The sequence below is a fragment of the Scomber scombrus genome, chromosome 15, assembly GCF_963691925.1.
Source record: "Scomber scombrus chromosome 15, fScoSco1.1, whole genome shotgun sequence".
NCBI lineage: Eukaryota > Metazoa > Chordata > Actinopteri > Scombriformes > Scombridae > Scomber > Scomber scombrus.
This window is the reverse complement of record NC_084984.1, coordinates 26,705,584-26,718,656: the sequence shown is the minus strand read 5'-3', so window position 1 is coordinate 26,718,656 and position 13,073 is coordinate 26,705,584. Positions and strand designations below refer to the sequence as shown.

The following is a 13,073-nucleotide window of genomic DNA, read 5'->3' as shown; positions in this document are numbered from 1 at the left end:
CTCGTTTTGCAGGCTCATCTCGTTTTGGTTCATTTTTAAACTTTTTTTCCCTTTTCTAACTGTGTGCATTCTCTCTCTCTCTCTCTTTTATTTATTTTTTTTTACTTTAAATTGTTTTACAGCACGATCAAATGATTCAGCCTAATGAAAAAAAAAATAATTACACTTCACAACTTTAAAGGTGGAGTGCAGGACTTTTGTCTCCCCCTTCTGGCAGTGAAAGGAATTACAAAAACACTGTCAACATGTGCTTATTTTATTCCCATTCACGTTAGCAGAGACCTAACCGGACGTTAGCTGCTCAGGAGATGCGCGGCTAGCTCGGGTATACTGGTATACTGTAAAATACAGAGAGATTTATTTGGCAGTGAAAGGCTTAATCAGCGTTGTGTGCACTCGTTTAGCAAGGGCTTGCTAGGACATTTATTATGTAAAAGTTAAGTTTATATTTCTTTATTTTGTGTTAAGTTCTTCATCATAAGCAAAAGTCATTGCGTACCACGACCGTGTGTCTTTGTATCTCTCAAAATCAGACTCAGTCTCAGACAGTGAGGCTGATTCTGTCTCTTCTGTGTATCTTTGTTTCTTTTGTTGGTTTTGACAAAAGTTGTTTACATATGTCCTACTGTTACAACAAGTATTGCTGCTGTTTGCTTTGTTTGCACCTTTTTATATCGCATATTGCACTTTATTGCCTTTATAGATGATCAATGTTTTATTTATGTCTTAAGTTGTTTTTAATTGTCTTAGATGATTTCATGGCTGAGGGAGTGCCATCTAAATTTCGTTATATTGTTATCTGACCCTCAATATAATGACATTAAAGCTACTACTGCTACTTCTGCGATGGCAAACGCAAACAAACACGCATGCCTGCTTTGGAGCGCCGATGTGGGCTTTGACAGGAGTCGACTGAGTTCAACACAAGCTGTTGATGTTCTTAAAAGCAGACGCAGGGTAAACACTGTTTTTAATCACTGAAGCTAACTCGCTTCTTTATTTTCTTCTTTTATTTTTGGTCAATTAGATGGTGATGTCAGTCAGTGCTGACCAACAGTTTAGTCCAGAGAAAAGAAGACTATATCTGGACACCCAAAGGTTCTGGTCATCTCTGATGTCTCACCCTCACTTGGTCTGGTATGACCAGCAGCTTAGTTAGCTAAAGTTAGCAAATAGTGCTGTTTAACTTTACTGAGTCAGTTGTATAGGTTGGCTCAGTTGTAAAACTTTTAACCAGAACCAAGAGACCAAGTGATCACATCAATCCTGTTGTAGCCTCTTTACACTGCTTCCCAGTATGCTTTAGAATTGATTTAGAATTACCTCCCCGCTATATTTCTGACCTCTTATTGCCGTTCAAGCTGAGTTTGACATCCTCGAGCAAAAGTCTTTTATCTGCTATCCAGAGGCCCGGCTGAAAACTAAAGGGGACAGAGCATTTGCAGTCAAGAGCCCTGAGGCTTTGGAATGAGTTGCCCGAGGAAATCAAGTGGGCTGTGTCAGCGATTTCTTTTAAATGTCTTCTTAAGACATAGTTACATCAGAGAACCTTTCCTGGTTCTACTGAAGTTTGTTTTGTCTTTGAAATTTCTTTTAATAATTATATCTTTTAAAATGACTTTTGTTTTATGTTACTCGAAATTGGTTTTTATCTGTGAAGCACTTTAAAAAAGTTGCCTGTAAATAAAGATGATCCATTTTCGGACTTTCTGACTCTACACGTACCACGGTTATACTATGTCTTAGTGTCACAGATAAACACTTTGATGGTGTTATCACAAACACAGTGCCAATATGTGTAATGCAAATACTCTTTGTGGCCACAGTGGGCACCGCAGATCTATGAGGGCTTTTCTACAAGATGTCAGAACCTGGCTGCAGAGATTGCAGAGACTCTAATTCAGCCACAAGAGCATTAGTGAGGTCAGGCACTAATGTCGGTTATGAGGTCTGGCTCACAGTGTTGAGTGGAGGTTTAGGTCAGGGGTATGTGCGAACCAGTAAAGAGTTTCCACACCCAACTGGGAACATTATGTCTTTGCACAGGAGCACTGTCATGTTGAAACAGGAAAGGGTCTTCCCCAAACTGTGCCTACAACTAAGGTGCCCAAACCAGGACAGATGAACCATACGTGTTTGTTCTTTTAGAGGTCAAGAGTTGTAGTTCTGTACTGTTACACACAACCACTCAACCACTTCCACTCTTTCTGTTTCATTTTTAACACAAGCACTGATGGCTGTTTGATGATGCCTGTGAAATAACACATCCTCTCCCGCTTTGGTGTGTGTGTATGTGTGTGTGTATAGGGAGCAGGAGATGAAAGTGTACCAGGCCAGGAGGAGTCTGGAGGAGGCGCTGATGGCCGACAGTTTGGCGCGGTCCGCCGAAAACACCCGAGAGCTGCTGGAGGGGAAGACGGCCTGAAGACAACGAGGTGAGATGGATAAACGTTTTTTTTATTAATGTTCATGTTTATGAAGACTCCCATGTCTCATCATACCTCATCAGCCAGTTAAAAAATATATGTGAAATTTTACATTACATTTACCGTATATATTATGGTGTCCAACACTTTCAAATAGGAAAAATGCAGATAAGATTGCAGAGATGATAACTAACTGGTTGTCATAGTAACACAACCTGCTTTCAGGCTGGCGAGATAAGATGCACATGAGTCAGAATATGAGAAGAGGAGATGAAAGATTTGTCGCAGTTAAGAGGGAAAAGTCGCCATAGAGGGATGTGATGGTTTAAAAAGTTGAATGCGAATGTCATCATATCATTAAAAAGAGTGTTAAAGCTTTGGTTTTTATTCACATTATAATAACTTACTAACAATCCAACTAACACCCTTATACAACACACACATCTCCTCCTCCAACACACAGCAGCTTCATACTCACACAGATTCAGCCTCTGGTTATTTGGAGAAGAACCTTTGTGACGTTTTGTATGTGTGTGTGCAACGCTTCAGCACTGACGTTCATGGACGTAGTTTATAATTCATCACCTCCGTCAGGTGGCAAAGGTCACACCGTCAGACTTCATCACCTCAGGAAATAATCATTTTAACATTCATGTAAGCTGCTTGTTCGGTGACATTTTCACCTAAGATCAAGAACAACAAGCTGAACTACTAAACAATTAATGTACAGAACTTCTGAAGTAGTAAACTACTGTACTACTACTACTACTACTACACAACAGAGCTAGTCAACTACTGAACCACTAAGCCTCTAAATAAATAAAGTGCAGAACTACCAAACTAAGGAAATACTGAAATACTACACAACTGAACTATTGAACCACACTACCACCACACTATTAAACCATTAAATGAACAGAGTACAGAACTATCGCATCAGCAAAATGCTGAGATACTACACAACGGAACTATTGAACCACCATCCTAAGAAACCATCCAGTAAACTACTGAAATATGAAGCTATCAAAGCACTGATGTACTGAAGTACTAAACTACCAAACTACAAGTAAAGTACAGAACTGCTAAACTACTGAACTGAAGTAAATGACTGTAGTACAGAAACACTGAACTACTAGTATAGAGCCAGTAACCTACTGAAAGACTACCAAACTACTGAACTACAGAACTAGTAAACTACTGAAGTACAAGACTATTAAACTACTGAGCCAGTCAATTTCTAGTAACTAGTAAAGTACTGTTTTAGTACACTAGTAAACTACCAATCTACTAATCTAATATAATAGTAAACTACTAACTATTGTATTGAAGTATTGAACTACTCTTATACTGAGTTATTGATTTACTATACTACTAAGCTAGTAAACTTCTGAACTAGTAAACTACCAACTGATGTACTGTAGTACTGAACAAAGCACAGAACAATTGAACTCTTGATCTACTAAACTACTGAACAACCAAAATACTGAATGGCTTAATAAGTAGTATAAACTATCTAACAACTATAGCACAGAGCACTAAACTAGTAATTGACTAAACTACTGAAGTATTGAACCAAACTACTGATTAGTATCCTTCTTGCTGAGGTATTGAACTGCTGAACTATTGAACTACATTATAGTGCTATAGAACTACCGAACAAGTAAATGAATGAGCTATCGAACTAACAAGGCACTGAACAACTGAGCTAAAGTAGAAAACTACTGAACGACCAAACTCTTGAGTTGAAATGATTTGATGCTTGTACTGCAGTTCCAGTGTGAGGAAAGTTACAGATCGCAGCTTTTAATGTCTGGAACGATACAGCGGCAGAACCAATCTGCTCTTTCAGAAACCTTGTCAGTGTGTGTGTGTGTGTGTGTGTGTGTGTGTGTGTGTGTGTGTGTGTGTGTGTGTGTGTGTGTGTGTGTGTGTGTGTGTGTGTGTGTGGTGGGGCTTGTTGTGAATACTGATGGGGTTCTTGGCGTCTGATTGAAACTCAGCCATGCAGTGGACGAGCAGTCCCTGTGTGTGTGTGTGTGTGTGTGCGCACACGTGTGTGTGTGTGTGTCTCTGTGTGTGTGATTGATGGGCTGTGGGCTTGTTGCGTGTTGGTGTATGAGTTAATGGTTAATGTGATATCTGTGTGTGTGTGTGTGTGTGTGTGTGTGTGTGTGTGTGTGTGTGTGTGTGTGTGTGTGTTGTATTATAGTTTGTTTGGTTATTGGCTATATTTCACTCTGCAGAGCCTGTAAACAAAACCAGATTAAAAAACATTTACTTTCAGAAGTTCACACATCCATCCATCATTCCTCCATTTCCCAGCTGCTTATCCGGGTCAGGGTCGCCGTGGCAACAGGGCAGCACAGCAGGCCAGAGAGGAAAAGGTTTGCCGCAGAGTTTGAGATCTGAGGGTTTTATTCCATAAAGGAGGCTCAGAGAAAAAAAGGAAGTGTCATCTGATGACTGAACTACAGCCAGGACTTCAGTTCATATTAATTTCATATTAAGTCCAGCTGCTGCCGTCAGATGATTCAACATCAGAGTGCCGTTTATACTGAGGATTGCGCAATAGGAAAGATCATAAGGTCAATCAAATCAAACAGATTTAGCCTCTAGAAGTTAGAGGGTTATTAGTTCTAACAAAGCAGCAGCGTCTGATATATGCTTCCTGCTGACATCATTTACAGTCAGCACGGAAGCTGTGGTATCTTATCGATCCAAGAAATGTGTTGATTTAAGAGTTGTTATTTTTGTCAAAACAACCTGCACAGCTGCATCCATCTCATCCATGAATATCACCCTTTTTCTTGACCTTTTTTGTCATCGAGCTATGTAGTTGGCTAGAGAGATTATTGCTGTGTCACTTAATATTTTGAGTGTATGAGTGCATTCACACTGAGAAGTATGAAAAAATACAGTGCACTATGAGTACCCACTCTGTGCACTCAAAACGGTCAAAAAGTTGAGTGTGGAACTATGGACACTTCTCTCCCTCAACGGTCACCATTTTGGCTCCGTAGCAAAGGGGAGGGACCACTTTTCAAACTGAAATTGGCAGCCAAGGATGTTGTTACTATGGTGAACACTGCTGCATTATACATGTATTAAGCACCACTATACTATTGTCACATGTAAGTCATCAGTAGGTTTATTGTATTAATTTAGCAGTCTGTACTGATTTGTTGCCACGAACGATAACATGAATGCTAACACTAGCTTGCTAACTAGCTAATTGTCATTTCCGGATAAAAGTAACCTGTCGAAACGTGCGTACCACACAAGTAAGTACAGAGTGTTTACGGTGTACTACACGGACAGTGTGTACTAACAGAAGAGCGTGATTTGAGACACGGTGTTAGTCTCCATTCTAAAAATGTTGCCTTCAAAGTTCTGCTTGGGAAACAGTCATCATTGAGCAAACAAGCAACAATCTAGTCTTGAATTGCCTTCAATTGATATTATCACAGAGACTTTTCTTTAGTGTAGGACTAATCTTAATCTCTGTCTGAGAAACTGGACCCATAGGTTGGTGGTCAAACCAGACCAAATAAAGGTATAGCAGCAAAACCCCTGCATTGCTTATGAATCCAGCATTTCCTTTGTGGGAAGAAACTAAAATTACATGTCTGGCTTAAAGTAATTTTTTGCAATGATAACACCTACACATACATTTTCAAGCCAACCTTGAGAAACTAAAAGATCCAGGCTTGGCTCATATCAGCAGCTGCAAACTGTGTTTTCTCCAGACAAAGAACAGGGTTGAGATACCGCCATCTGGTGGACAGTTAGACAATCTGGTGTTAGACAGACTGACATCACCATCTTCGGGCCTCTCAAGGGCCGAAAAGACACATCTACTGTAGTGACTTTAAGGACCCTATGACCTTTCCTCTAGCGCCATCCTCAGGGCAAACTTAGCTGCACTACTGTTAAGACTCTAAGATAAATGAAATCATCAGTGTGCTGTTTGTTCTGTCCAACACGCACACAATATTTTTTAGTAAGTGCTGCTGTAGTGAGATGTCTGTCGTGATATACAGTCTATGTTGTTAATAGAAGCTGCTGTTGTGTGTATATTGTAAGATGAACGGTGTGTGTGTCTGTGCTCTCTGATGTTTCCTCTAAAAGCTGATAGATAAGAAGGCGTTTTTTAAAGCACATTTGTTTTCGGTGGAGGGAAAATCGTCCATTAATGCAGATTTATGCAGATTGGCTGGATGGAAGTCGTTTGGGCGAAAAGAGCCTCTGAGAGTCGAGGAGTGATTACTAATGGGTTTTTATAGCTGGACCACAGAGGGCAGCGGCCAGCCTGTGTGTTTATGTGTGTGTGTTCGTGTGTGTCTCCTGGGCTGCTTTTTTAGCTGTTGAAACAACCATTTTAAATCTGCAGAAATCTCACACTGTTCAGTTTGTTTCCTGCCGCTGTGACTCTTGTTGCTGCTTCCTGATCATTTATTTATGTGGGTTTTGTGGCTGAGTTGGTTTCTTCCGTTCTTTCTCTTGTGTTATTCTTAAGTTGCATGTTTCTTGGAAACGTGGAACAGTGGTTGGTAGTGACGCCCTAATGCTGCTTCAACAGTTCAAAGCAAAAGTAAAATAAAAGAAGCACATCCAAAAAAACATCAGTTAAAACTAATTTTTTCATCAATGGTGAAGGAAGTGCTCAGTACAGAAGTACTATCAGCAAAATGTCAAAGGGTATCAAAGAAAACTGGTGTATTAGAGAGCCTTAATGATACAGGATTTTGGTCAAAAGTGATCAATATCATCAACATTTTGAGATTAAGAAATCAGATCACTCGAAGAAGTACTCAAATACCAGATACTTACAGTACAAGCATTACATTTGTACATGCAAGTAAAAATTAGACGGAAAACGTTGACAGTGAGACATGAAATCAGCTGTTGCTCTTTAATGTTCATTCTGTGAGTAACATGGTATCGAGTCAAAATTGAACTTGTCGGTTTGTGTATTTGCATTCAGCCAAAGATCATTTGCGAGGGAAGATGCTCCACTCTGTGACACCGCCGTTCAGTTGAGAGTGTTTCTGTAGTTCCAACAGCTCACATCAGGTTCTGGAGTTGCATTTTTTAGTTCAACTTTCATTCCTACTTTCATATTAGATCAGTTATTCAAGCTTTCAAATTATGTGTGTATGAAATAATAAATTGTTTTCTTTTTAATCTGAAGTGGAATTTCTAAAAAAAACAACATACACACAACACTGAGCTTGGTCACACATCTAGACAACTCTTATAATGATGTTACTTGTTAAATGGGTTTGGTGTATGGTGCTTCATGTTAAAGTTATGTTAGAGTGCAAGACTAAGAATAAAGCAAAAATAAAAACTGATATTCATCCCCTCATCTTATTCTGGGGAAGAAGGGGATTTCACTAAATGCTGCACTGTTCCTTTAAATGCTCAGACAAGTGTTTTTATCTGATCTAGACTAAAGATTTACACTGCTGACTGAGAGGACTCTGACCATTTGATACGGACACAGCATCAAACATACACACAGTGAGCGTGTGAGAGAGAGTGTGTTTGTGTGATTATTAGCTGTGTATCTTGTAATTTCCAGAGGAGCTGATTCAGGCTTCTGCCGCATTTTTCGGCTGCTGGTAATTTGTGGATGTTGAGACACAGAGAATTATCTGCTTCAAAGTAATTCACCGGGCTGATAACTGCTGAGTGTGTGTGTGTGTGTGTGTGTGTGTGTGTGTGTGTGTGTGTGTGTGTGTGTGTGTGTGTGTGTGTGTGAGCGTGTGCCGTCAGTCAGCTGAATTGCCTCGATTAAGCAGCAGATTATCAGGATTTTCTAATTATTAGAGAGTAATTAAGACTGAGCTGAGGATTATCGGACTGAAACATGAAAATATCGGAACGCTGAAGGGAGAAAACATTCAGATATAAAAACACACTAACACACCGTAACTGTAAAACAAAGAGTTCATCGCGAGGTGTGTTTGGTGGATTTAACAACACCTGAATTTTCCCTAATGAAAGACTAGAGGATGCACATTAGCACAATGAAGGATTAATGGATATGAAAATGAAAAACAAAACAAAAAACTGGTTCTGTTCATCAAGATAGAGTGATTCAAAATGCAATGAAGGGGGATTTAAAATGAGGGATTCAAATGGCACAATAAAAAATCCAAAATGGAAAAGGTGACAGGAATGGCTCAATTAAATATTCAAATCAAAATGAAAGACTAAAATGGCACAATTAAGAATTAAAGTTGGAAATATAAAAGGGATTAAAAATGGTACAATAAGGCATTCAAAATAGAAAAGGCAATAGAATAATGGATAAAAAATAGAAGACAGGGATTAAAAATGGCACATCAAGGGAATAAAATGAAAGACATTAATGTGGAATGAATTACTACCAATAGTAAAAAGGGATTCAAAATGGAATGAAGGAGGGATTCATCAAAGTAATGAGTGATCCAAAATGGCACAATGAAGAAATAAAGTTGGAAATATAAGGGGATTCAAAATGGTACAATGAGGCAAAAATGGAAGGGGTAAGGATTCAGAGTTATACATTAGGGATTCAAATTACGAAGGAAGAGGGATTCAAATGGTAGAATAAAGGATTAAAATTAGAAAGGGGAGTAAAAATGGCACATTAAGGTAATAAAATGAAAGGAGAGATTCAAATGACACAATGAATCACTCAAAATAAAAAGAAGGGATTCAAATTGGAAAGAAGAAGGGCAAAGTGACAGACTCAGAATGGAATGAAATAGGGATTCAAAATCGCATAATTAAATATTTCAAATGGAAAGAAGGGGAGTAAAATGGCACAATGACTGTTTAAAATGAAAAGAAGGAACTGAAAATGTCACAATGATTCAGAATGTTAAAAATAAAGATTCAAATTGACATGATAAAGATTTAAAATGGAAAGGAGGGAATCAAAATGTCAAAATAAAAGGTTGAAATGGAAAGACAGTTTTATAACATCTTAATGGACTGCTAGGAAAACCAATTTCCCAGCAGTCTGGAGGAAAAGCCAGACACTCTTTCGTTTCTATCATGCAGATTTTTGTTTTAAATATGGGAGTCAGAATATGCTGACGGGGGCGTCTGTGCAGCTCAGAGGATGAGGAGGAGGAGGAGGAGGAGAACATGATGCCATTTGATATCACTCCTGCTCTCCTGCTGTGTGAACGCTTCACTTTGGTGTTTTATGTATAATTAAAATGTTTTCTGTGCAGGCGATAGGCTTCTGCAGACAAGCGCTCCTAATTATAGCCCCGCCCCTCTCCTTAATGCAAGGGAAGGGAGGGGGTGTCAAGGGGTTAATGGAGAGGCTAATGATTAGCGTGGAAGCTCTCCACATTAATTGGAGGGGGGGTTTTTTTGTCCAGAGGCTGATGTTTATTGTTCTGCATGAGGTGGGAGGAACCCAGCAGAGAGACAGTTTGTGCTTCAGAGTGATTTTATTAAGTGGATTTTATTAAGACAAGCTTAACGAGTCAATTTAGGTTTAATAGAGGAAGAAGGTAGGAGGCAGACTTTTGTTCAGGGGTCTCTGCAGGGAGCATCACAATTATATTCAACATTTATCTTCCAGTAAGAGACATCACAGAGAACCTGAGTACTTATTAACACACACACACACACACACTTATACCTCTAGACACGTGAGGACCCTCATACGAACATAATCCATTCCCTAACCTCTAACCTGAACAAAATAAAGGTGAAATAAATATAGGTTTATTAAACATAAATAAAACAGTTGAACAAAAGTAAGATATACCAAATGAAAGAAAGGACAAGGAAGAGAGAGAGAAGAGACAGTTTGGTTGACTGCTGACATTTTATGGGTTGCACTTCAGGTGAGCTGAATTCTCATAATCATCTGCCTTCACACACCTGGATCCTGCAGGTGCAAGAATCCTCAATCAATCAATCAATCAATCAATCTATATGTGTATAGCGCCTTCCTGTCAGGAAAGGTTGTCAAAGAAGTTACTTACTCTAGGAAATTGTCCTAACTTTACAAACATGTTCTCACTTTCCAACATTTAAATATTTTTGAAAATTGGCATCTTTGGTCTCACTTTGGAAAATTGCTGTTAAACCATCTTCACTTACAAAAAAATGTCTCCACTTTCCGAAAATGTCCTGAAATTGTCCTCACAAAAACATCCTCACTCTGTAAGATTTCCTCACTTTCCAAATGTCTTCAATTGAACGCTATCATATATTTCCTGATTGATAGAAACACACAAAGCCTAAGGCCACGTTAACACCAAACCGGCAGTGTGGCACTTTGGTGCACCAGTGAAACGATGAAATACGATCCAGGAAGTTAAGTTGGAGTTACGCATTAATTCCATTTAAGAAGCCAGAACACTGCAAAGCATTGTGTAATACTCACAGATAGGATCATAGCAGCAAATGTTTTATTATTCTATATATAACGATCACAAGGTTGAATATGGTGTTCAAGTTACAAAGTGCAGGAATGTGCACTTGTGTGTATGTGGTTGGTCTTGCTGGATTATGTTGGGTTGCATTGTTAAGCCTGGTTCAAAATTTTGCTGGACAACTACCTGCTTACTGATGTTAAAATTCAGTCTTCTTGGGTTGTTGGTGACGTCGTTGGTAGAAGCTAAGGATTCCAGTTTTGTGAAATCAAATTTTACAATCTAGAGAGTGAATCAATTCACTTTTACATTTCTGGATTACTTTTGTGTTCATTAAGCAAATATGGCTATTAATTACACTCTGATTTGTACCAATGGCTTCTTTTCTATAGCAACAGCAGCAACAGAGGCTCATGGGTAGTGTAGTATCCTTATACCCAATAACAACACATGAATTCTTAGAAACAGATTTTAACTAACTGAAACTGGTGGTCATAATATAATTCTATGGAATCGTTCCATTATCCAGTAGAGTCCTGAGTTTCTATGTTCAGTAATATTGAGGAGATTGCTCATTTCCAATGTGATTTATTTTCAGTAAATGGTATAATCAAAAAAACAATTCCAACTCAAAATCCTCTTACTAGCATTTTTTCAGCTGCATCACATGATCTTCATCAGAAGCCAGTCAGCTGAGCAACACAACTATAACTCTTTTTCTTTCTCTGTCTCTCTCCAGATTTCCTCTGTTCACCAGCCTCAGGTTCATCATCTTCATCCTCTTCATCATCTTAATCCAGACAACAAACCAAAAACCAGACCCCGACACAGACTGAACCATCACCTGATCCGTTGTCTCAGTGGGTGATAGCTTCAACCTTCCCGTTAAAGAAACCTTCTACCCAGGATGACATCAAACTGGACATCTGTCAGCATCTGGAAACTAATGCTTATTTTTCCAGATCGATGGAAGAAGCAACTGCAGAAATAATGACATCAGCTACACCAGTTTCAACATGATAGGGCAGCAAACAACATGGACTGCAGCTCGGGAACACGAGGAGCAACAGCAGCAATAAGTTGAGTCAACCAGCTCAAAGCGACAACCGAAGCCTTTAATCCTCTCAGTGATTCATCATCTGTGCAAACTTTACAACAAGCGCTTATTTTTTGTGTCAGTTTTCAAATTTATATATTTTAGTTTTCTTTTCCTTTTTTAAATATAAAACTGATGGAAAAAAAATACTGAAGAGCAAATTTCCTCATTCAACCCAAAGTCAGGTTGCAAACTGCTGGACGGCTTTTGCTAACTCTACTAACTCTTATTGTGCTCTTTGATGATTTTTGGTTGTTTATGGTGTCAGATTGTTGTCTTTTTTTTTCCTTTTTTTTTTTTAAAGGTCTTCAGGGGTTTTAATTAAATAATGAGAATTTACATGAATATGAAATAGAAGAGTTGCTTATTTAAAACAAATTTTATACCTTGAGAGAACATATGTGTACATTTCTTGGACTGGAGTCAATAAATGATTATATTCACAATCATTTGTTGGTACTTTTTAAAAAAAAATCTGTTGATATATGACTGTTTCTGATGATGATGATTAATGCCTTTTAAGAAAAGCTCATCATTTTGTTTCTGAGAGTGCTGTTGCTGTGTCTCAAATCACATACTTCTGTTAGTACACTGTGTACACTCTGTACTTGTGTAGTGTACACATTTTGACAGGTTAGTGTTGTCTCAAATCAAACACGGCTGTTTCGCACATACTAGAAATGACGACTAGCTAGTTGGCGAGCTAGCGTTAGCATACACGATATCGTTCATGGTACCGAATCATGGCAGACTGGTCATTTAACCCAATAAACCTTTCTGATGGCTTATATATGATTTATATAATCATAGCACACTGCAATAATTTTTATTATGTATAAGTACAGATCTACGTGACTTGAGACACAGCATGTGTGTTCAGTACAGAGTAGAAGTCAGGACCTGGTTAGCCTAGCATAGCATAAATAATGGCAGCAGAGCAAATCAAGTAGCCTGTCTATGTCCTGAGTTTCCAAAAAACTACACTAACCAACACGTCTAAAGCGTTTTATTTATCATTGTATCTTAAATCTCTATGCAGACAGAAATGCTAAAATGACAGTGTCTGTGTGGTTTTAAGGGGACGTTATATGCTTGAACTATTTCTTGGCAAACAGCAGCTGGGTGCAATGAGTCCTGCAGTCTTCCTGTCACAATAAGGTT

The 13,073-nt window shown here is 38.6% G+C and overlaps 1 protein-coding gene across 1 annotated transcript in view; it reads left to right on the top strand.

Moving 5' to 3' along the window:
* Nucleotides 1-12,719, top strand: part of mbd2 (methyl-CpG binding domain protein 2) — a 32,706-nt gene extending 19,987 nt beyond the window's left edge. Inside the window, exons 6-7 of the mRNA XM_062433979.1 lie at nucleotides 2,308-2,435; nucleotides 11,556-12,719. Coding sequence (XP_062289963.1) covers nucleotides 2,308-2,425 — 118 coding nt within the window. The 3' untranslated portion in view covers nucleotides 2,426-2,435; nucleotides 11,556-12,719. The remainder of the gene's footprint in view (nucleotides 1-2,307; nucleotides 2,436-11,555) is intronic.
* Nucleotides 12,720-13,073: the final 354 nt, after the last annotated feature.